Source organism: Epinephelus lanceolatus, chromosome 14, assembly GCF_041903045.1.
Source record: "Epinephelus lanceolatus isolate andai-2023 chromosome 14, ASM4190304v1, whole genome shotgun sequence".
In the NCBI taxonomy this organism is placed as follows: domain Eukaryota; kingdom Metazoa; phylum Chordata; class Actinopteri; order Perciformes; family Serranidae; genus Epinephelus; species Epinephelus lanceolatus.
The window spans coordinates 33,100,211-33,123,962 of record NC_135747.1 but is presented as its reverse complement, the minus strand read 5'-3'; the positions used below and the strand labels follow the sequence as shown (position 1 = coordinate 33,123,962).

General features: G+C 43.9%; 1 protein-coding gene across 2 annotated transcripts; it reads right to left on the bottom strand.

Annotated features, from left to right (window-relative positions):
• Window positions 1-13: 13 nt before the first annotated feature.
• On the bottom strand, window positions 14-23,584 carry sestd1 (SEC14 and spectrin domains 1). Of its 2 annotated transcripts, none has more exons than XM_033617352.2 (19): window positions 23,445-23,584; window positions 18,825-18,894; window positions 18,591-18,699; window positions 14,786-14,876; window positions 14,574-14,687; window positions 9,973-10,086; window positions 9,777-9,871; window positions 9,628-9,683; window positions 8,947-9,018; window positions 8,318-8,475; window positions 4,949-5,071; window positions 4,291-4,485; window positions 4,039-4,153; window positions 3,780-3,945; window positions 3,305-3,386; window positions 3,100-3,222; window positions 2,799-2,990; window positions 2,501-2,604; window positions 14-1,070 (listed from the first exon to the last, which is right to left on the bottom strand). In XM_033617352.2, exons 2-19 carry the CDS (start codon window positions 18,892-18,894, stop codon window positions 779-781), a joined length of 2,271 nt encoding a protein of 756 aa, XP_033473243.1. In that variant the 5' UTR covers window positions 23,445-23,584; the 3' UTR covers window positions 14-778. The 2 variants fall into 2 exon arrangements, with proteins under 2 accessions (XP_033473243.1, XP_033473244.1); XM_033617353.2 differs by lacking the exon at window positions 23,445-23,584 and adding an exon at window positions 18,983-19,299.
• Window positions 23,585-23,752: the final 168 nt, after the last annotated feature.

Here is a 23,752-nt window from a genome sequence, read left to right as displayed (position 1 = left end):
GCTTTACAAACAATCTTCTATCTTTCATTTTTTGTTGATAATTTTTTTTTTAGCTTATTTGTATAGATGATTCAACATGGAGGATTTCATGTTCATCCTTGTGGTGAAAAGCTCCAACCGTCTGTGGGGGGAAACGTAACGGACCGTTGATGCAGGAACAGGATCAGGTCGCTGCACCTGATATACTGTAGCTCTGCCTCTTCTGTACAGGCCGTAAAGTTCATCTTCTGTTAGAGGGAAATAAAATGAGGCGAGGAAGGCGAGAAGTTGGTGGAGGCACAGACAGAAACCTTGGTAACCGTGTTAGCACCATGGAAGCTCCACCCACACTCAGGTGAACGAGAGGCATGCTGGGAAAGAGGAGGCGGTGTTAGCTGTACATTAGACGTACTCTTATCCAAACTGATTATTTTACAGTCGATCGTCTTCAACGGAGCATCCAGAGATATGAATATTAATAATTCCAGTTTTTTACAGTTTGTGAAATCTGCAGGATTGCTAACGGCAGAAGAACAGTTAGAGGGCGCTGTTGTTCCAGAGCAGACGACTTAAAGCTCGCACAGTTTCTGCTTAATGGAGTGAAACCATCACATCCACCACGTTTATTCTCTCTCAGGAAGCTGTGAGGCTGATGGGAGATGTAGTCTGAATGTAAAGAGACACCAGCAGTGAGAGTGAAGCTACTGCTGCACTGAGACAGAAGCAACCAGCAGTGGTTTCAGTGGAAATTAATCAGCAGCCCTTTGTTAACGAGCTTCATTAAGGCTGCAGCGATCCATTAGCAGTCCTGCGTCGCCCTCTCTAAGTCTTCATCCTGCTGCTCCACCACCACCACCACCTCCTCCTCCTCTTCCTCCTCATCTTGGTCCTCTTTCTCACTCAGTTCCTCTCCGATCACGTCCAGCCGTGCCTCCTGCCCGTTTCGCACCTCCTCCTCCTCATAATCGTCATCATTAGGAAGCCCCGCCTCCTGCAGCTGCAGCCGTCGCTCCTCCACCAGCAGGAGGCGCTCTCTGACGCCCTCCGCTGCCGCTGCTGTGTCGCTGGGACTCCCGAAGAACTGCTCGGTCCTGAAACAACAACGATACAGTCATTAGCTAGCTAGTCAACATAGCAGATCATTGGGGCGTCGGTGGCTTAGTGGTAGAGCAGGCGCCCCATGTACAAGGCTGTTGCTGCAGCAGCCCGGGTTCGACTCCAGCCTGTGGCCCTTTGCTGCATGTCACTCCCTCTCTCTCTCTCTCTCCTCCTTTCACACTTGTCTGTCCTATACATTAAAGGCTAAAAATGCCCCAAAAAATATCTTTAAAAAAAACAACAACATAGCAGATCATTTAGCAGCTCAAGAAACTTTTTTTTCCTGGAGTTGGTGGAGACCAAAACAGAGCTAAAAGAGAGTTAGTATTTGACTCACATTTGCCAGGCACAAGTGAGGCAATTCATAGTTTATGCATCCGTGTGTCTACTATGGTCAGTATGACGTAAATGTCGTCATTCATCCATGTCCACAAGGGTCTGCACTGACCCTTAGGTGGATGTCCACGTGCAGCCCATTTCAGTCAGGACCCCTTTAGCCAAAGAAGTCTTTATTTCCTTTTGCAATTTGATATTTGGCGGTATGGCTCTGTTCTGGGGCCTCTCTGCACTTCCACGTGCATGCGAGGAAAGCCTGAGACAGAGAGAGCACACCTCTCTGCCCTTCCATGCACCTACATGGAAAGCCTAAGGCAGGGAGAGCAGCAGCAAAGACCCCCAGGTACAGAACAGAGCTTCAATGACAAACAGAAATGACATTGATAAGTCAGACACAGCATGAAAAGGAGGAGCTGGGGTGGAGGCGGGTTGCAAAGCGGTTTGCAGAGGAAGCAGCAACAGCAGTTTAAATAGGGCGCCCTGAATGAGATTTGCCGATTGGTTGCGTAGAAAGGAATCCTGTGAATCAGCTGACTCCCTTCCATCAATCAGCTGCTCCATCACTTGATTGGGCTATTTGAGATCAGCTGATGTAGCTGGGATTTGAGCTGAGCTTGACATCATGTCCTGCCTGAACTTTTTTGTGACCACTCAAACTATACACATATCAAAAGTGCTGACTGTGCATGCTCCAATTCCAAAATATAATCTCGTGTTCCACAGTTCAGTCCACAACTCTGCGGCTCTCGGTAAATCCAGCAGCTGCTGTAGCACCGTGGTGAATTTAGTTTTAACCTGAATACCCAACAGACATTCACAACTGACCCAGCAACACCTTCAGACGGAGATCTCCCATTCCCTGCTGGGGACTGACATGGACTCACAATTGTACTATAGATAGAAACGTGTGCTGGTCCGTGTGAAAGTATGTCTGAGCTTTTAAAGGGTGATGATATGGCAGTATTGTGTTCACAGCTTGTTTCTGCCGCCCCCAAAGAGCCCAAATAGTCCATTATTGCAGGTTTAAGGATAGGGTTGGGGTTAGGGTTAGGCATGTAGTGGTGTATGTGTGTGTGTGAGTACACACCCATCAGGGAAGATCACAGGCAGGGCCAGTCTGTCCAGCAGAGTTTTCCCAGAGGCGTCGACTTCATCCAGAGACTCTGGGTCCACACATTCAAGCTGTAACACCTGAAACACAGAAAAAAACACATACTGAAGACGTTCAAAGTCCACATGGCTGCAATAATGTGACTCGTAGATTTCAGCTGCATCTACTGTACAAGCCCGGCAACAATGGCCGAGACTGCACATGATTTTTACTGCTGCTGCTACTTCTGACACATGACAACACCATGAGGTTTCTCTCTCTGTGCCTGTCTCACCCTCTCGGCAGCAGTATGGAAGTTCAGAGCCAGCTCCAGTCTCTGTTGTCTCTCCTCGGCACTGACGCTGAACTGCTTCCAGACTCGGTTGAGTCTCGGCAGAGTGTCTCCGGACGAGCGTGTCGTACAGCGCAGAGACTGACAGAGGACGACAGTCGCCTGCAGCAGCTGACGGCCGTAATCATACGTGCTCTGATGGAAGAGACAGGAAGACAGATACCGACAGAGAGGCAGAGTTATTGTTATTGTTTTGTTTGTAGAATTGTTTCGTCTCATAAAGTTGATAATTTTTGTGTCTCACCTGAGCGACATCCACAAACTTCCTGTGTTTGTCCAACATGGTCCTGGTCTCCTGAGTGTCATCACCCAGCCGGACGTGAGTCTTCAACAGAGCGTCCAACAGCTCGCCAAGCCACTCTACTGCCTGAACACACACACACAATCATCATCTCATCAATACAGGAAGTGCTGTCGTGTGTGCATGTGTCTGTTGCTGTCTTTCCTACCTGTAAAGCGTCTTCTTCACATTTGAACAGCTGCACCATCTGAAGCATCTTCAGCCTCCTCACGTCCACCATGTCCTCACACCTGCAACACACACACGATTAATGGCTTCATTCACATATCCTAACTAAAGGCCAATTCAGACTTTCCACCTCCGCATGACCATGAGGGTCCGATTTGGTCTGTGTGTCGTGGATGTCATCACCCACCCACCCCCAACCACCACTTACATGCTGTGCAAATAAAGTTTGATTGACTTATCAGTCCAGTAAAAGACTCTTGGAAGCTGTAGTTGTAGAACACTAACAAAATATGTGGGAGTCTCACGTTGCTAAAATATGATCATGTAGCTCAGTAGTAGAACCACAATTTGTCTTAAACTTCAGTATCATGTTTCAGCTTTTTGGACAGACTCATAAAGAAACCCCACGAGGTTCCCTGCTGTGAAAAGAAGATGAAGAAGAAGAAGAAGGTCACCTCTGCTTGCGGAGCTGCATCTCCTCCATCACCGCCTGAATGTGCTGAACGTTGTCCTGCTGTTCTCCAGCTGGACTCTCCGTCTCCTCCAGAGGCCACGATGGCTGGGTGCACATCTGCTCCATTAATACCGTCCCCTTCTGGCGCAGAGAACCAAGACCTGCCTCTGTGGGGATGAGACATAGATGAACGTACTTAATTAATATCACGAAAAGCACTATTGTTTCAAAGGTCAAGCGTTATCATTCAGAGCACCAACCGACAGTCTGCAGCTTCTCCTCCAACAGTTTGAGGTTCTGTTGAATCGAAGCTCCGTCAGCTGGAGCCACGTCCGCACAGAGCATGCCCAGTAGACCGTCCAACTGCTGGGACAACTGCAGAGACAGTGTGATTGCTCAGAATAAATCACAGACACTTTATTTACTTGCCGGTTGCCTGCACTTGGCCTCATCCTGAATGTTCTAGCCTTAGTTTTTAGTTTGTGACCAGAACAAAAGTGTGTGCGTGTTACCTCCTGCGTGGTGCTGTGGAAGCCCTGCGCCGCCTGCAGGACGTTCTGTCGGCCCTCTAGCTGAGCGGCCTGCTGGTAGCAGACGTCGCTCAGCTGCTGCTGCAGCGCCTTCAGCTCCACCACCTCCTCCTCCTCCCCGGCACTGAGCAAGGCAGCGATCTGCTGGTTCAACTCCACATACACCGCAAACCACTCCTGTAAATGCACACACACACACACAGAATCAGCCCAATGCTCATATTCACCAGCAGTGTCAAGTTTTTTTCCCACTTAAGTCTTTATCAAAACAATTTGTGTGACACTGACATGTTGTTACAACAGCAAAATAATTTGTATTTTCCTCTCAGATTTTCAAACTCTCCAAACCCCCATCCTTTTCCAAAACACACCAAGCTTATTCCTTTTGCTCCTCGTTGCTTAAATCCTGGTTTAACATTTCTATCATAAGCTGCCCATTTTAATATATTTGCCTCGTTCTGAATCGTACACTTTTTCAATACTTCAAACCACAGATCTCATGTGTGAACGGTTATTGGATCCGACAGAGTGGAACCATCAAAGAAAAAACTCCACTTAAATCTGATTCATTAGTTTGTGCTTGACATGATGATGTGTGTGTGTGTGTGTGTGTGTGTGTGTGTTAAATGTGTTGCATTACACTGTGCTGGCTCTCGATCTCCTCGTGTTTCTGCTGCAGAGCCTGAGCCGCTCGCATCGAGTCTCCGATCGCCTGCTGGGTCTTCAACAGCTCTGAACCTGGACCCTGCAGCCAGGTGACCACCTGAAGTAAACACAGACAGAAAATACAAGATACAGACTTAGTGTGGAGGCAGAAGTGGGAAGTGCTGATTTCAGGAGTGAAGGCCCAAATCTATTTCTCAATATACGATATTTGTTGTTTAGATGGACGATAACTGTGTCAGTAAATATCTGGCTCAAGCCTGTGTACAATCAAATGTTAGATAAAAAGTTAATAATGATTCCCAAGGTGTATTTCAATATGATACATCCAATCACAGAGCTTTAAGTTCAGTTACATACAACAGGCACAAGCCATGATGGTGTGAATGTAAGCCAACATGCTCATAATCAGGACCCTGAAACTGAAGCAGCTTAATTGAATTAATTCCACCATAAATTATTTTATCAATCACACCTGTGCTTTTCCTCCTGTGATCTCAAAATGTCTGCTGTGAGAGGAGCTGTAAGAGACACAAGTCTCAGCGCTGCAGTGCAGCACAGTGACCAACAGGGGGCTCTGAGGCTCCACCTGTCTTTATGTGAGGAAGTTTAGAAGCAGACCAACATATCCTGTTATGTCAAACATCATTTTCTCTGATGGTCGCTGCCCATACAGGTTTTCTTGTAAAGTTTGTATCAAAATCAGTAAACAAACAATATTTCTTCCACAAATATATTTACAGGCTTCATGGTTGACCAGTGGACAATTAACAGTGGTTACATGAGCCTCAAAACCAGCCACAACTCAGCCCTGAGCAGAGTGACCGTCCTCTACTGACCAATCAGACTGCAGTGTTCACAGCTCCACCTTTTAGTACCAGATCTGTGTGCTAGGTACCCCAACAGAGGGGGGACCAAAAATGGGGATGGTATAGAACGGTTCCATTGGTACCATCCACAACTTTTCACAGTGGAAACGGAAAAAAATGCATACCGAACTGAACTGTACTGCTTGGTGGAAACGGGGCTCCATAAAACACTAGAGCCTACATTTCTCAAATTATTTCGATAGACCCTCTCTGCGTGGCACATCTTTCAAACGCCACGTCTCAAGTTTGTAACAACAGCTGCCTGTGCAAAATGTGAAGACTCAAGTCTGATCCGAGGTAATTTAATGTGTAAACTCAGTGGAGCGGCCCTTTAAACTTCCTCTAAAAAAGTCAGAAACTACTCTTAAAAATCTCCAAGAAAAAAAAAGGGAAAAATGTTTAATAATTTTTAAAAAATACCTATTTTATTTGATAATCTAATTAAAAATATGTGTATTTTCCATAATATTTACAGTGAAAATTTTGGGTATTTGTGGAATTCTGTGAGTGTGTCTTGTTTGATAGTGACCTTGTGTTTCGTGGATGATTACTTTGGGGGTAGAAAAAAAAAGTTAAAAGGACTTTCTTTGTTTGTCCATTACAAAATAACACAACATAAAGTGAATATGATCTGGTTATAAGTAGAAGTTGAAATGTGAAATGAAACAGTAACATCTGGGACAGTCTATCCAGATGCGTGTGTTTGAGTATCATGATTTAATTGTATTTATCAGGTCAGTGATGCCTTACAGAGCTAACACACACACACACACACACACACACACACACACACACACACACACACACACACATACACACACACACTCCTCTATCCAGAACTAGGCCAACACCCCCCAACCTCAAATCCCGGCTAGCGGCCGACATGGTGCGGTTCCCATGGCAACCCCCAGGCTCATCTCCAAGACAGTGGTGTTACCCGTCAGCCCCTGCGGCTGCAGGAGCCCCAGTAACCACAGCAGAGTCTACGTCTACTTAAGAGCTGCTCACTGACTCTGTTTCTACGGGTCAAAGGTCAAAGACTGGATGATAAAAGAATCAGGGCAAAGAGACTTTATGATACTGCAGCGATGTATACGGAGCACTGCAGGCGGGTGGAGGAGATATTTACACATTGGTGCTCTGCTCAGGAACATGAACTGCAGGAGGAGCGGTTAACGTTATAAAGGAACAGTTTGAAATTTGGGAGGAGAGTTAAATGTATTTCCCATAAAAGTCTCTAATGTGGCTCCAGTGCTTGTGCTAACTTTGCTCTTGCTGCCTCTGCTGTAGAGATTCAGAGAAAAAAAGGACTCGTGCCAAACAACGTACATCGAGACAAGCTGCATAAGCCTCCGACAGCTTTACAAATAAATGTGATTTCTTTTTTCACAGCACTTGTCTCTAAATCTCACCAAAGGTAAACACAGAAAGGAGACGCCTGGACGGGACGTCACTGCTCACTAAATAAGGATCTACGTCTGGGACAACTTGCACGTGAGTTTGTTTACACGTGTGAAACATCGACTAGACACAGACGGGGGAAGCAGCTAGTCTGGGTCTGTCTAAAATCTAAAGCATAATCCACCTACCATCAGTGTCTCAGTCATGTGTTAGTCTTGATGCATTATACAGGAAGAAAACAACAATTAAAATCATGAACCGTCCACGAGGGTAAAAGAAAAAAAAAACAACACAATTTTGTCAACACCTCCTGCGTCCTTGCTGCCTCACTACTTGGTCCCTGACAATCTGTAGTTACAGAACAAACCTTGCAGGTAATCATCCGCTGTCTTGCTATGACTGATTGCACTCTGACTTCATTTTCAGGTTGCTGCTTGATGGAGACACACGTTCACAGCCGCTCACACTAGGGATAGACCGATATGGATTTTTTAGGGCCGATGCCGATACCGATACCAATTTTTTTCCATCACCCTTAGCCGATGACCGATTATGGACTGCCGATTTTCTTGAGCCGATATTTGGGGCCGATACTGCTTTTGCTCCCTCAGTTTACATCAAAAAAATTACACAATGATAACAAATATTACAGGTCTCAAGTTTAAAATAAGAAACATTTATTGAACAGTAAAAAATACTAAAACAAGATGGAAAGTTGAGGTAGAACAGGTAGAATATTATTATTATTATTATTATTATTATACATTCAAATAAAAAAAAGAGTTCAGTGCTCTTAAATCTTCCAGTAATGTCTTTATAAAATAAACAAATATTTAAGCTGAAGCATAAATAAAACAACAACTACTGTACACAGTAGGATTCAACAGCTTTGTTCAACTTAACCACATACTTTCAAATGAAAAAAAGTGCCAGGGAAAAATAAATGCGCGAACCCACGCGCGTATCGGCCGATGCCGATACAAGTAAAAAAACTCAAATATCGGCCCGAAATATTGGACGGCCAATGTATCGGTCTATCCTTAGCTCACAGACCTTCTCATCTGCGTGCACGTTACCTGCATGACCTTGGCGTGGATCTCGTCCAGCTGGGTGCGCTTGTTTCGCTGCCGGCAGAGCTCCTGGTATCGGGTGTACTGCTCCCGGAGCGAGTCCAGCAGCTTCATCACCTGAGGCTGAGCCAGCAGCTCCTCCTCCATGGGACACCAGGCTGGACCTTGAGGTCAGAGGTCAGAGAGAGTTCAAACAGACGTGGGGGTTTTAGTCAAGGACGTCTCCTAATCTTTGGTGTAATGGTATAAAAAGGTTCCTGCACACGGTCGTTTTCAGGACATTAAAATATCAGCTCAGGCTTTAAAGGCTGAGTAGGGCAGCATACACTGATTTATGAAACTGGCTGGTTGGGTGATAATGTCTGGTTCACAATAACAGACACAGAGGTCACTGTCGCATTGTGCTTATACAGTACCTAGAACTCTAGCAGTCTGTGCAGTACCTTCAAACATTGTGTCACACTGGAGTTTCCTGCCTAGTCCTCTGGAACAACTGAATGACTTCATTCAACAGCTCAGAGACAAAAATAGCACAAAACAATACATATGACCATTCATGCATCCATTCATGCATCCATTCATCCGCTCAGCTGTGTGAGCCGCACCACCGCAGTGACACCTGGCCGCTTCCTCACCTCCCTGTCCTCCTCCTCCTCCCTCTGAGCCGTTAAATCGCCGCTGCTGCAGCTCAGACAGCAGCTCGTGACCTGCAGACAGACAGAGAGGGAGGCAGAGGGAGGGATGGTTTGAGATTTAAAAGCCTATTATAAAAGCATTTGAAAACAATAATGCGTCAGTGTGTGTGTGTGTACATGCTGTAGAGGGAGGAGGGTGGTACCACAGACAAAGAGTCCTTTCACCTCCGACCAATACGCAGACACAGGGCTGCTCAGTACAGTGACCACAGCCAGCCATCCATCATCCATCCATCCATCATTAAACCATCCATCCTTAATGTCTATGTAGCTCCAAGTCTTGGTAGAAGCACACAGACAGCATTTAAGCAGCTGGAGGCGACTTTTTGCAATTGTTTTTAATGAGAATGAAGTGTTTTGCTCCGCGCTCTGGGTGCTTTGCATTTTTGCCAGAGCGCTCTGAGTTGACAAAACTTAAACTCAGAGTGGGAAAGCGCCCCACGTCATCTCTTTTTCCCCATTATCTGATCAGATAATTTAAGAGGCTTTGTGCGTGATCGGGTATAAAATCCTGAAAACAGCCAGTATGTTAAATCTGTCTCAAACTTAAGACCAACATGTAAAATTGCTCTCACATTTATAAAGATGTGCATGTCTGAAATAAGAGGAGTTGATATTTACCTGTCTGAAGGACAGTCTCAGGGTCAAAGGACGGCAGAAGGGCACAGTCAGCTGATCTGTAGAGGACAGAGAGACACAGCTCTAATTTAATCTCTCTGCTGTAGTACACTTTAACCTATGTGTGTGTGTGGGTGTGTGCACGTGCGTACTTCTCCTTGTCCACCGAGCTGCTCTTGTCACTGTCGTTGATAATCGACAGCTCGTCCAGCAGCGACGTCGACTCCTTGGTGAACTTCTCAAAAACCTGACAACAAAAAAAGACATGTAAACAAAAACATGCTCAGACTGAAAAGAAAATTAAAAGCAGAAAAACAAACATAACTGTATCTAAAATAAAATACTGACAAGTCTCTTGTTGAGCCAATCGTTGTGGTCGTAGTCCAGACTTCCTCCAAAATCGTCCGTCAGCTGACAGGGTTCAATGTAACGAGTCAACTTATTGGCCGAAACCAGGATCACCTGACAGGAAGCACACACACCAACACAGAGAACATTGTTATATTTAACATGGATACATGGATGGATGGATTTTAAATCTGATTCATACAGATCAGTGTTATGATTATTTAGGCCAAATGACAATTCGGTCTGACATCAGACAGACGTTCTGACTAACCAACTTTCCCCTTCTCTTTCCTTCTTTCTCTCTCTGTCTCAAACAACAAGCATCTTTATCTCCAGCTCTGCTGAGCTCAGGCTTCCTGCAGCTAAGACTAAGGTTGATTAAGTATTTGAGGGAGGGCACTTTGGAAAGGTGTAATTATAGTCCCTTGTTTTCTTAAAGGGATAGTGCACCCAAAATGACAATTCAGCCATTATCTACTCACCCATATGCCGAGGGAGGCTCAGGTGAAGTTTTAGAGTTCTCACAACACTTGCGGAGATCCAAGGGGAGAGGGGGTAGTAACACAACTCCACCTAATGCAGGCTGACAGCGCCCCAGATTCAAACGTCCAAAAACATGTAATTGAAACCACAAAATATCTCCATACTGCTCGTCCGTTCATGTGTGTTCACAAGCGTTCGCTGGTCTCGCGCAAGCGCACATGTGAGCGTGGACCATAGAGAGGCAGTCAGAGCTACAGGCTACAATGAGGCTAACAACAGAGTTCAAATGACGTCTTTCCAAACAACTTTTTATGTCTGGGCTTTAGGACACTTGGATCACTACGGACGAGCAGTATGGAGATATTTTGTGGTTTCAATTACGTGTTTTTGGACGTTTTAATCTGGGGCGCCGTCAGCTTCCGTTAGGTGGAGTTGTGTTGCTACCTCCTCTCCCCTTGGATCTCCGCAAGTGTTGTGAGGATTCTAAAACTTCACCTGAGCCTCCCGCGGCATATGGGTGAGTAGATAATGGCTGAATTTTCATTTCTGGGTGCACTATCCCTTTAACTCTGCAGTCAGCACTGAAGAATCACACTGCGATGTCTTTAAACAAAGCTCCTTCTACTTTCTGACACTAAAATCAAAGTTTAGGACCATCTGTGCGATAAAAGGAAAATATAAGATGCAAATTACATCTCCTTCATTTAAAGGTCCCTGATCCTTGACTGACACTCAGCTATGTTCATGTCTAACAATGATTATTTAATTCTTTTTTTTAGTATAGTTAATTTTCTTTTAGTTAGTTTGTCTCAGCGCTGTCTTCTGCCTAACTATAACTGTGTTACCTCTTCAGTCCTTGTACCCTGATTTTACAGATTTATATGGCCATACGATGCTGTTTTTTTCCAGTTCAAAAGAAAACAATAAGAATAATGATTATAAAAAAAGGAAAATATAAGATGATAATGTTGTTGAATACTGTGATATTTTATTACTTGCTAAAAATAAAAAGGAAAATATTTCTAACATTTTGTTCCTAAAAAATTGAACACTGAAATAAACACAAGTGCAACATCACAGTGTTTCATGATGCATTTATCCCACAAGTTGACATTAAGATGACAAAAAGAAAGAGATATCATGCAGCCCTATTTGGGAGCATTCTTTAGACCCTTACTTAGATGTTTTATATCTGCTCTGTTCACAGATTACATATCAAGCATTGCTCCAGTGCTCCATCCCAGTGGAGGTCTGCGATCACAAGACAAAATTCTCCTTTGGCTTCCCAGAGCACTTTCTAAATCTGGAGACTGAGCGTTCAGTGTTCATTAACAGCCTGCGAGCTGATCTGAGGTTTCACAAAAGACCATCTTCTAAGTTTAGCTGAAGATTTAGACCTTGACCTTGACCTTCTTTTCTGTGCCTGTCTGTACGGCACAGAAAAGTTGGATCCTTTCGTGTTATCACTCACTTTAAACTGCGCTCATATGAGCTTTACAAATAAACCTGGACAGTCAGACAGCTGGTGATGAGTCGTTCCTCCAGCTGTCACTGCGGCAGATGCAGTCAGAGACATTTGACTCAGCTCAGTGTGCGTGTGTGTGTGTGTGTGTGTGTGTGTATTTAAATGTCAGGTCAGACTTTGGAGCAACTGCAGGACACACACCCCACTGTGACATCCGCACACACACTTCATAGTTTAGATGAGTCACATTTCAGCAGTCACTGGAATCTCCCTCCAGCAGCTGTGTGTGTGTGTGTGTGTGTGTGTGTGTGTGAGTGAGTGTGTGTGATGAAGATGAGTACTCCAACAAATTTAACAATAAACTCAACCCCAGCACATCATCTGTCAAATCATTTCATCTTTCAAAACATATTCAGTCAGTAAACAATCTCACAACTCAACATTTAAACTGTTAATTAAATGTCGGAGCGTCCTTGAACGCACCACCAGGGACAGTCTCTGCTCTCGGCGCACAATGATAACTCCACTTTGACTCAACTGTAAATAAAGTCGCCTAATCGTCCGCTGCGATGGATTATCTGTTATCTGCAGCAACTTTCAAGTCGCTTACACATCCACCAACTCACTCCGGTTACCGTGGCAACAACTACAGAGCCAACATGGCTGCAGAAATCTGGGTCACAGAGACTACTGATCTCTGTCAGTAAAACCATCTGTTATAATAGAGGAGGAGGTTGGCCGAAAAATCACACACACACACACACACACACACACACACACACACACACACACACAATCGACCCTGGCTCAGGTTTCAGCAGCACTCAGGACAGCTCGAGGTTATCGTAACTGGCTGTCTGATATCAGGTAACAACACAATTCATCGTGTGTTTAGGAACAAAATGTCCCCACAACAGCAAAAACTGGATCAACAGACAGTCTGTTTGTCTCTGAGATTATTTCAAATTGAGAAGGAATCTGCGACTTTGAATCTCACCTTCTGGTGTGGCTGTTCAGAACAGCCATGAAGATTTTTGCCTTTAGTGAAACAACTATTCAACACTATGGAACCCTTAACTATCTGGGGAGAGGAGACCAAAGTGTGGACCGGAGGATTTATGAACGACTGGTCGAGCGGTGGGGACACAGCACTCAGTCAAAAGTGCTGGGAAATATTACAAAGGCGAAATCAGATAACAGAGAGCCCCAGGAATGAGTCCTAAAATCCAGATATGAGTTTTATCAGTTTAGCATTCCCGCTTCCCTCGTCTCAAAGTTAATGGTTATTTGGTAAGATTCCTGTGGTCTGTGGTTCACACAAGCTTAAAGGACTTTCACGTTTTGTTTTACGACATAAAATACGTCTGTAAATACCCCATGTGTCAACTTTGAAGTTTCCATGAATCTTGAAAAAAACGGCTGCTAACAAGAAGCCAAATGAGACTACAGAACACCATTACAACAAACACACCTTATAGTCTTGTTATGGTGGTGACGTTAGGTCATGCGACCGTGGTGTAGTTCATTTATAGCCTAACGTTAGCTTTTGACTTCTGGTGGTTTGCATTTAGGCCTCAAAAATCAAAGTAGTGTTCATTTGCTAAGATTATCTTGCTGAACAAAAATCTCATTGTGTAAATATTTTCTGAGAGAACCAATAGTCAACCCACAATATCGTCACAGTATCGATATCAAGGTATTTGGTCAAAAATATGCTGATATTCGATGTTCCTCGATATCGCCCAGCCCTACTTTGACACCCAAAATGGTGTCAGATTGTATCTAGTTTGAAGTGAAGTTCATGTTAAGCCCAGTTCAGACCAAAGATTCTCAACAAGATGAAAGCGTTTTAGAACGTTGCAGAGAAAAGTTGCAGCAGTGTGAACAGGCCGGTCTGAGCTCGACTCAAGCTGACCGATGGTGTCACCTGCAACTCAGCTGGTCAAATCGCCAGTGGCTGATTTATGAACGTAAAGCTTGTCACCTGTTTCAACAGCCAGTGGGCTTGTACTGAAGTCTGCTGGTCAAGTTAAAATGACCGCATATGATATGTTAGCTTCCTGCAGCAGGTGCTCCGACGCCGCCGTGCCCTCTGTTTATGTCCTCACAGTGTGCTGGTGTCGGATGGTGGGTCACTGCAGCTGCTCGCTGTATGTGCTTATGCCCCGCCCACACACACTCTTATTGACTAACTAATTGGCGCTGCCTTACTTATATTATTGTAGCGTATTTATCATGAATACAGTCCATCTGAGGCTCGTTTTCTGTTTTTCGCCGTTTCATCACTACTGCAAAAGCAGCTGTAGCCAGTATCTCACTATCACTATCCTCATTCATATTTTAAGAAGCTACAAATTATATTCAGCCACAAAATAAGTCTGAAAAGCTGAAATCAGAACAGAAGTACAGAGAACTGTTGCATAGAGATGATACACGGTCTCATCTAGTTGCATTGGTGTGAACTGCAGGGTTTTTAGAACGTTGCATTACAAGTAGTTGCCTGTCGTTTTTGGCCCGAACTGGGCTTTAGACAGAAAATCAGATACAAAAGCATCTGGTTCGAAAATCACATCAGTTCCCCCTCAGTGCAGGAGAGGACATTGAATCAGTATAAAGAAAACTCTGGTTTGGGAGCATCAGCTGAGAGACTCACCTCGAAGCCCAGGCGGTCTTTCTCCTTCCAGAAACAGAAGTGTGTGACCTTCTTATCCCAGAATTCATCTGGCTTCACCACGCAAACCAGCGAAACCTCGGCTGGAATCACATTCTGAAACAGCAACAACAGCATCATCATCCTCAGCTCTTATAATCCTGTCATGCATGTCAGTATTACCGAGCCTGGAGGCACAGTGAATGTGTTTGTACCTGTAACATGAGCACCACAGTCTTCACAATGTTCCACTGAGACTTTCGTCCGTCCACGATGACAGTGAAACCCCGAGCTTTACACTTCTCACTATGAGAGAGGGAGAGAGGAAGCATTTTATGAAACAAGGAGATCATTCAAACACACAAACATTTACATACAATTTCCTGTTTATGCAGTATTTGGGATGTCAACCCAAAATGACTTTAGTAAGTGTAAGAGTTTGTTGTTTTCCTTCTTTTAAAAAAATCAGTGTGTAAACTAATGCTGGATTTATACTTCTGTGTTGAATCAATGCTGTACCCTGCGCCGTAGCCTGACACACACCTCCCCAGAAATGCAACTACACGTTGTGGCGACACAGACCTCCCGTCTGTGTTTGTAAGCTGAAACCACTTCCCTCAGTGGAAATGAAGCTTTTATTTACTTCAATTTCAGATAAGAAACAATAAATTGTGAAGACAATAAAGCCTCCACAAAAATAGCATTTTAAGTCTTGTGTGTGATTTATCCTGGCTTCATATGAGCAGAGGAAATCTCCGCTTGTCGCTAGGCTAATTTATACAATGTAAAACGCCATAGGCTTGTACTAATAACGTTAGCATGTTATATTTCATTAGAAAACGTGTTTAGTATAAGACAGTTGTTTTGTCAGTGAATTTTGTGAGTGGTAATGGAGCAGAATTGTTTAACATTACCTTTGTTAAATGTTGCTGTTGTCCCTGGCTTCATATGAGTAAAGGGAAAGTCCGCTAGCTGCTAGGCTAATTTATACAATGTTAAATGCCATAGGTTTATGCTAAAAACATTAGCATGTTGTATTTGTGGGGAAAATGTGTCCAGATAAAGACAAGTGTTTGTCTGTGAATGCTGCGAGTTATAGTGAAGCTGATTTGTTTGAAATTGTCCCTTTTAAGCCATTTTTAATGTGTGTTTAATGTGAGTTTTGGCACAGGCTCTGCATAGAACTGAGGCACAAGTATAAATCCCACTTAAGAGTTTAAATTTTTCATTGTGCTTCAAAGAGTCGGAGTGATCCATTCACCCATATTTACTTAGACTGGACAAATAAGTTGGCTTTCCAATGCAACGAACACTGACAGACTAAAAACTAGTATCACTGGTAGATTTATTTGCAAAGATTTAAAGAATAATTCAAGTTTATTATAACTTTGGTCTTATATATACTTTCAGATTTAATTTCTGTGATTTATGGCCCACATAAACCATATCTAAAACCACAAAAATAAGACCTGAAAATATGGTATTGGCCCGAACATAAAAACATTTTATTGTCGGAAATTATGGTGGAAAAACCCAGGATAGTATTATATCTGAAGACACATTTGTATTCGCTGCATCAGATATTCTTTTTGACTGGAGAGAGTAAATCAGCTCTGACAGACAGTGTTGCATCATGTGTTGATTGTAGCCTTGATGTTCCTTGATTCCACTGAGCCCAATTTAACCTAAAGGAATTTCAAACAGCTTGTGTAATATGTTTTGGAGGAAATAAATTCTTGACAGGTGATAACAAGTTGACATCTTTACTGCGGAAACGTAACGAGGACTGAATCATCCGTCAAGCTGCCAAAAATTACTGCTGTCAGAGAACGTCATGGAGTGGAGGTATAAAAAAAAACAGACTGAAAAATACAAACAACCAGAGAAAATCACTCTGACAGGAGAGAGTGAGAGTATGAAAAACAAGCTGTGTTATGCTTTTATGGAGGGATTTCATGTTTACGTGAGAAAAGTCTTCAAAGGTGAGGACTCTCTGTTGTTAGTATCTCAGGGAAACTTTCCCAACAGCTGTGGTAGAAGTAGTGCTCAGATCATTTTATTAACTAAAAGTAAAAATAATACTTTGTAAAAATACTCATGCTTGTACTTGGGTTTCTACTAAAACATGTTCACATGCTTTAATGTTTAAAAAAAAAACGTCTTTATTTTCCTCGTATTGTCTGTACTGGAGCACCTGTATTCACCCTCTGTCCGAAACACTGTTTAATCACTGTATCCTAAAGCCCCCCCTCCCGAAAAAGCTGTCTGCTCTGATTAAGTGTTTACGTATCTTCCCCATCGCAGTGTCTCTGCACTGTCACTGCAGCTGGAGGAATGACGGTAACAGAGTTTAGCTGCACTTTCTACAATGAAAAATCCCCAATAAAAGCTTCTAAACACAATCACACATAATCCAGCAAGAAATGAACATCAACAACTAAGAGAACATCCATGACGTTAGCATGTAGCTACATGTAGCAGTGTACTTGCAGCCGGGAAACGACCGCAACTGAGATTAGCAGCACTTTATACCGTGAAAAGTCACCAATAAAAGCCTTTAAACACAATCACACATGTTCCAAACGGAATATAATCCAAAATTGTGGAGACATTAATATCATTAACAACCAAGATTAAGATTTCTGCTGTGAAAAATCACCAATACAGGCTCCTAAACACAATCACACATTTTCCAGGGGGAATATAATCCAAAAGGTTTATCTAACATTAGCATGTAGCTACACGTAGCAGTGTACTCGTAGCTGGAGAATGACTTTCACAGAGGATAGCGGCACTTTCTACCATGAAAAATCACCAATAAAAGACACACAACTAGACATGTTTCAGCAGGAATATGATCTGAACATGGGATGAAATTTACAACATCCGCAACCAAGATTACAGGTTTCCTTGACGTTAGCATGTTGCTACACGTAGCAGTGTACTCGCAGCTGGAGAATGACTTTCACAGAGGATAGCAGCACTTTCTACCATGAAAAATCACCAATAAAAGACACATAACTAGACATGTTTCAGCAGGCATATGATCTGAAATTGGGATGAAATCCACAACATCTGCAACCAAGATTACAGGTTTCCTTGATGTTAGCATGTAGCTACATGTAGCAGTGTACTTGCAGCTGGGGAATGACCTTAATGGGAAATAGGGGCACTTTCTACTGTAAAAAATTATCAATAGAAGCTCATAAACACAATCATGTATGTTCTAGCAGGAATATGATCCAAAATCAGGGAAATTAACAACATCAACAACCAAGATTACATATATCCCTGAAATTAAATGTAGCTACATGTAGCAGTGTATTTACAGCTGGGGGAATGACTGTAACAGAGTTTGGCATACAACCACGCATGTTCCATCAGAAATATGATCGGAAATCGGGGAGAAATTAACAGCACCACATTCAAGATTACAATTATTCCTGACATTAGCATGTAGCTACACATAGCAGTGTCCTTGTAGCTGGAGAATGACTTTCACTGAGAACAGCAGCGCCTTCTACAGTGAAAAATCACCAATAAAAGCTTGTAAACACAACTATAAGCTGTTAAATAATTTTAGTAGAGTAGAATGTATCAAAAAAAACAGTTTAGTAGAAAAAGAAAGTAGTATAATGGAAATACTCAAGTACAAGTACTTCAAAATTATGCTTCCTTACAATACTTGAGTAAATGTACTCCACCGCCGCCTGACAGGACTAATCTGAGAGTGTCTGAATATTCAAAAACAGGTGTTGGAAGGGGAGGGGTCATCTTATAATCAGGGTCATCTCATATTCGGGCCAAAGCGATAAGACTCAAGTTGTAATAAACTGGAATCATCCTTTAAGCCTTTTACAACACAGCTGAACATGCAGGATTTAGACAAGATACAAAGTACACATCCAGCAGCTCCTCAGTGACACATTAACTCCAAACTTGTATAAAGACATTAAAAGTGAGACAGAACAGACGCATACCAGAGTGTCACTACTGCTGTTACTGCATGTTTGTGTATACCTGGGGATGCTGAGCAGGTAGTCCAGCGTGGCGCTGAGCTCCTCCATGCTGGTCTGATCTGAGCTGAGAGGGATGGTCAGGATCAGACCACTGCGCCGATCTTTGCCCCCTGAAGAGAGAGACAGACCGGTAGATCTGATTACAGCCCAAACTGCATGTAAATTGAGATTACACGCTCCTCACATGTAGACATGTTATCTCATGGTTGGTGTGTGTGTGTTTGTGTGTGTGTACCTGAAAGAAAGGCCAGTTTCTTCTTGAGGATGGGGAGCATGTTGGTCGCTTCCACTGTAACGTTGGACATCTGTAGACAAACATACAGACGACAATTAAAGCCGGAGTAGGCAGTGTAATTTTGGCATCATTGGGCAAAAATCCTATAATAAACTTACAGGATATTGTAATTTAAGCGGACTCAGAGAACACTAGACTTCTGCACCCCCTCTTGGCTCTGTTTTGAGGCTTTAGAAAATCTAGGCCATGACAGGAGACTTTGGCCATCCCTTTGGTGAAAGCCTGATTCAATGGTGCAGAGAAAGTTGCTCTTCCAGCATTGGCAATGACTGCCTACACTACAAAGCAACCCAAAAAAAGGAAGACGGACTTATCAAACAGAGACTCTAAATACCCGTCAGTGTCGGCAGACCGTTTTACAAATGTGAAAATGTTGCCGGTAGTGTAGCCCTCTGATAGCTGGAGCCAAAGGCTCACAGCTGTGGCTTCAAGTTCACATTTATGTAGCTAATTTTAGCTACAGCCTCAAATGATAGTGCCTCCTCTGTCTCATTCCCCGCTGCTACAGAACACTTTGCTGGGTGGAAAGTGGGCATAAGCTCCAAAGACAGCGGCTGCAGCAACCTGAATCCAGCCAGCTCAAAGCCAAGCTCCAGGGCACCAGATAGCCCCAGCTTCCTGCTGGATCAGCAAACTTTAGGTTGTTGCCATTACAAAGGTTAGACCCCACACTGCCACTAGTCACCAGCCAGCCACAATACCCAGCTTTAAGGGGACTGCGCTGGTTTAATTCGTGCCGCTGCAGCTGCCGACCAAAGCCTAATTTTTCAGGTTAACATTTTTTCCAAGTCTATTTTAAAATAACATTCCTCTAATCATATATACATTCAAACAGTTTTTGATTGCTAAATTTTTTTCTCCACAGCCTCAGACACTAGCCCACAGCCTCAGAGGCTAGCAAAAAGGTCCAGACACTAGCCCACGACCTCAGACACTAGCCCACAGCTTCAGACACTGGCCCACTGCCTCAGATACTAGTCCACAGCCTCAGACACAAGTCCACAGTCTAAGATAATAGTCCACAGCCTAAGATACTAGCCTATAGCCTAAGATACTTGCCCACAGCATGAGACACTAGTCCACAGCCTAAGATATTAGCCCACAACCTCAGACATTAGTTCACAGCCTCAGACATTAGCCCACAACCTCAGACATTAGTTCACAGCCTCAGACACTGGTCCACAACCTCAGACATTAGTTCACAGCCTCAGACATTAGCCCACAACCTCAGACATTAGTTCACAGCCTCAGACACTGGTCCACAACCTCAGACATTAGTTCACAGCCTCAGACACTAGCCAATAGCGTCAGACACTAGCCAATAGCCTCAGACAGTAGTCCACAGCCTCAGACATTAGTTCACAGCCTCAGACATTAATTCACAGCCTCAGACATTAGTTCACAGCCTTAGACATTAGTTCACAGCCTCAGACACTAGCCAATAGCCTCAGACACTAGCCAGTAGCCTCAGACAGTAGTCCACAGCCTCAGACACTAGCCCAAAGCTTCAGACACTAGTCCACAGCCTCAGACACTAGCCCACAACCCCAGAAACTATCCCCCAGCCTCAGACACTAGCCAACACCCTCAGACACTAGCCCACAGTCTCAGAACACTAATGCACAGACTAAGACACTAGTCCACAGCCTCAGAACACTTGCCCACAGCATCAGACAAAAGCCCAAAGCATCAGACACTAGTCCACAGCCTCAGACACTAGCCAAAAGCCTCAGACACTAATTCACAGTCTCAGAGATTAGTTCACAGTCTCAGACACTAGCCAATAGCCTCAGACACTAGCCCACAGTTTCAGACACTAGCCCACAACCCCAGAAACTAGCCCCCAGCCTCAGACACTAGCCCACAACCTCAGAAACTAGCCCCCAGCCTCAGACACTAGCCCAAAGCCTCAGACACTAATTCACAGTCTCAGAGATTAGTTCACAGTCTCAGACATTAGTTCACAGCCTCAGACACTAGCCAATAGCCTCAGACACTAGCCCACAGCTTCAGACATTCGCCCAAAGCCTCAGACACTAATTCACAGTCTCAGAGATTAGTTCACAACCTCAGACATTAGTCCACAGCCTCAGACACTAGCCCACAGTTTCAGACACTAGCCCACAACCCCAGAAACTAGCCCCCAGCCTCAGACACTAGCCCACAACCTCAGAAACTAGCCCCCAGCCTCAGACACTAGCCAACACCCTCAGACACTAGCCCACAGCTTCAGACATTTGCCCACAGCCTCAGAACACTTGCCCACAGCATCAGACATAAACCCAAAGCATCAGACACTAGTCCACAGCCTCAGAGACCAGCCCACAACCTCAGACACTAATTCACAGCCTCAGAGACCAGCCCACAGCTTTGTATACGACCTGTCTCTTACTGCTCAGATGACAAACACATGGAGTGTCAACACAAGAGTTCAGCAGCCATATTACAGATGATAAAATCAACTGGGTCACTATGGAACACTGTAGCACACAGACAGACAAGTATGAACATTATATCGACAGCTCAGTGATTTTCCATAAGGATTTTCTCTCAGCTGGCACTCCTCCCAGCTGATTCAGATTCTTGGCTCCACATTCAGCTCAGCCTGTGATTTACTGTCTGTTTCATCAGCATTTGTTCGCTGTCAGTCAGTAAATCAGTCAGTTTATATTTCTGTCAGTTGTTTGTGGCTTTATGTGTGTAATCATGAGATTAATTGGTGATGGAAATAACTTTTGGGTGCAGCTCTAGTTTGGACTTGAAACCACTACAGAAACTTGTTTGCTAAATCCTACAGTGAATATCTCGACACAGCTGTGTTTGTTTTTATCCTCTGTCTCTGCACTGTGCTGGTTTAAATTATCATTGTTTATCATTCAATAACAGATTCTGGTTTCAATACGTTATAGTTTCTCAATCAGTGCTCTGAGAATCAGAGGTTTTTGTTACCTTTGGACAGACCCAGGCTAGCTGTTTCCCTCGGTTTCCAGTCTTTATGCTAAGCTAAGCTAACTGTCTCTTGGCTCCAGCTTCAAATTTAAGCTTAGTTTAATTTTGTTTTCAGGAATCAAAGACTTCTCTGTTCATGTTGCAGCGATGTCGCAATCACAACAACTAATGCAAATCCAGCCAATCCCCGTGAATTCTGCAATTTTCTTTCAATCACGGCAACTTTTCCAGGAATTTGACCCATGATTGTAATTTCCTGTGAGTTTCATTAATTCCCCAAGGCAATAACCTGATGTCCTGCACGAAAGCCAGGGTGAACTGTTTGCATGCAACATTGTGGTGGAATAAAAACAGACGATACTGATTGACAAACACTTTTCTGTCACAAACACGCCCAGAGAACAAGACCCATCACCATGGCAGAGGCTGCTGCACCCAGATCTACTGTAGGTGCAAAAAGAATCAAGTTAGATTAAGTATGTATAGTCAGTGGTAACGTCTGTGTAGTATAAACCACAAACTTGTGTGAGAAAGCTGCTCTTGATTGGTCAGAATTTCCATGTGGGAAAAATCCAGGAAGTAAAGCAAACGTTGAAGAAGAGTACACTTGCAAGATAAATGTGACAATTTCTAATGTCACAATGGAGGGACAACTACGCAGGTTGATTTTAGCGCTGCTCATCGTGGACTATATTGCTGTCATTGTTCATTTTAGTCAAAGCATACAGTTTGAAAACGAGACGCGGCTCCAACTAGAAAACAATGTTTTGATGCATTGGATGTGCTGAATGTGCATATTAAGGCAGTACAGGAGGAGGTGCACATTAATAATCCTCCAGGACTGTAACATGCTCATGTTTAACCCAAACAATGTGTCATGTGACTGCAGTTGGTTCACATCCAGGTCAGAACACGTTCTCACCACAAACCAACCGCACCAGAGTTCATTTGTAACTGGACCGAGGCCACCTCTTCAAGAAGGTCTTGGTCCGGTTGTTTTGGTGCGCACCTACCCAAATGAACCGCACTCAGGGGGCAAACGAACTTGAATTCGATTCTAAAAATGAGTTTGACACCCCTGATTTAAACTTAAAAATAAAATGTGTTCTTTTAGTTTAACTTGAGTTATTCCTTTTTTTAGTCATGAACACATTGTTATAAAGAAATACTCCTTTAAACTAAATACTTTAATATTATTTTATCTTTTTTAATGTTTCTTTTGCACTGTTGCTTTTTAATTGTTTGTGTAAAACTTTAATCATTTGACTCAGGTATTATTATCATCAGTAACAGAAACAGTACAGTAATATTAGTGTTGATGAATGACTGGTCACTGCAGCACCCGTCAGCCCCACTGCAGAGGGCTTCACCTTCATCCTCCTCCTCCTCCTCAGCCTGCCTGCGGCCTGGCTGCAGCTGCAGGACGCCCCTGCCCGGCTCGGTTTGTCTCGGCTTGGTTCGGCTCGGCCCACAGACACAATGACCTACATTCAGCAGCTGCAGCCTGCGGCGGCTGCGGCTTTCACCTCCGTCACCTCGGCCACCATCCGCTCAGTATCGATAACTTCAGGATCGATCAGTAATAAGTATCGATCCGGCGGGTTTTCTTACCTTTCAGTCAGCTCTGCAGCATTATACTGTCCCGATTTTTCCTTTCTCCCTGTCCTCCTCCTCCTCTTCTCCTTCTCCTCCCGTGTGACTCCTTCTCCTCTGCGGCTCTTCGTCTCCTCCTCCTGCTCCTCTTCCTCTCCTTCCTCCTCTCAGGCGGGTTTATCGGGAGATATTTGATCTGTTTTCCATTAAAAACACTGAGGAGCTTAGTTTGCTCTGTGTTAGCGTTGGACAACAGTGGAGGCACACAGGGAGCAGGCGGTGGAGCTGACTGCTGTGCGCAGCCGCAGTGAAGCTCAGTAAAAGAA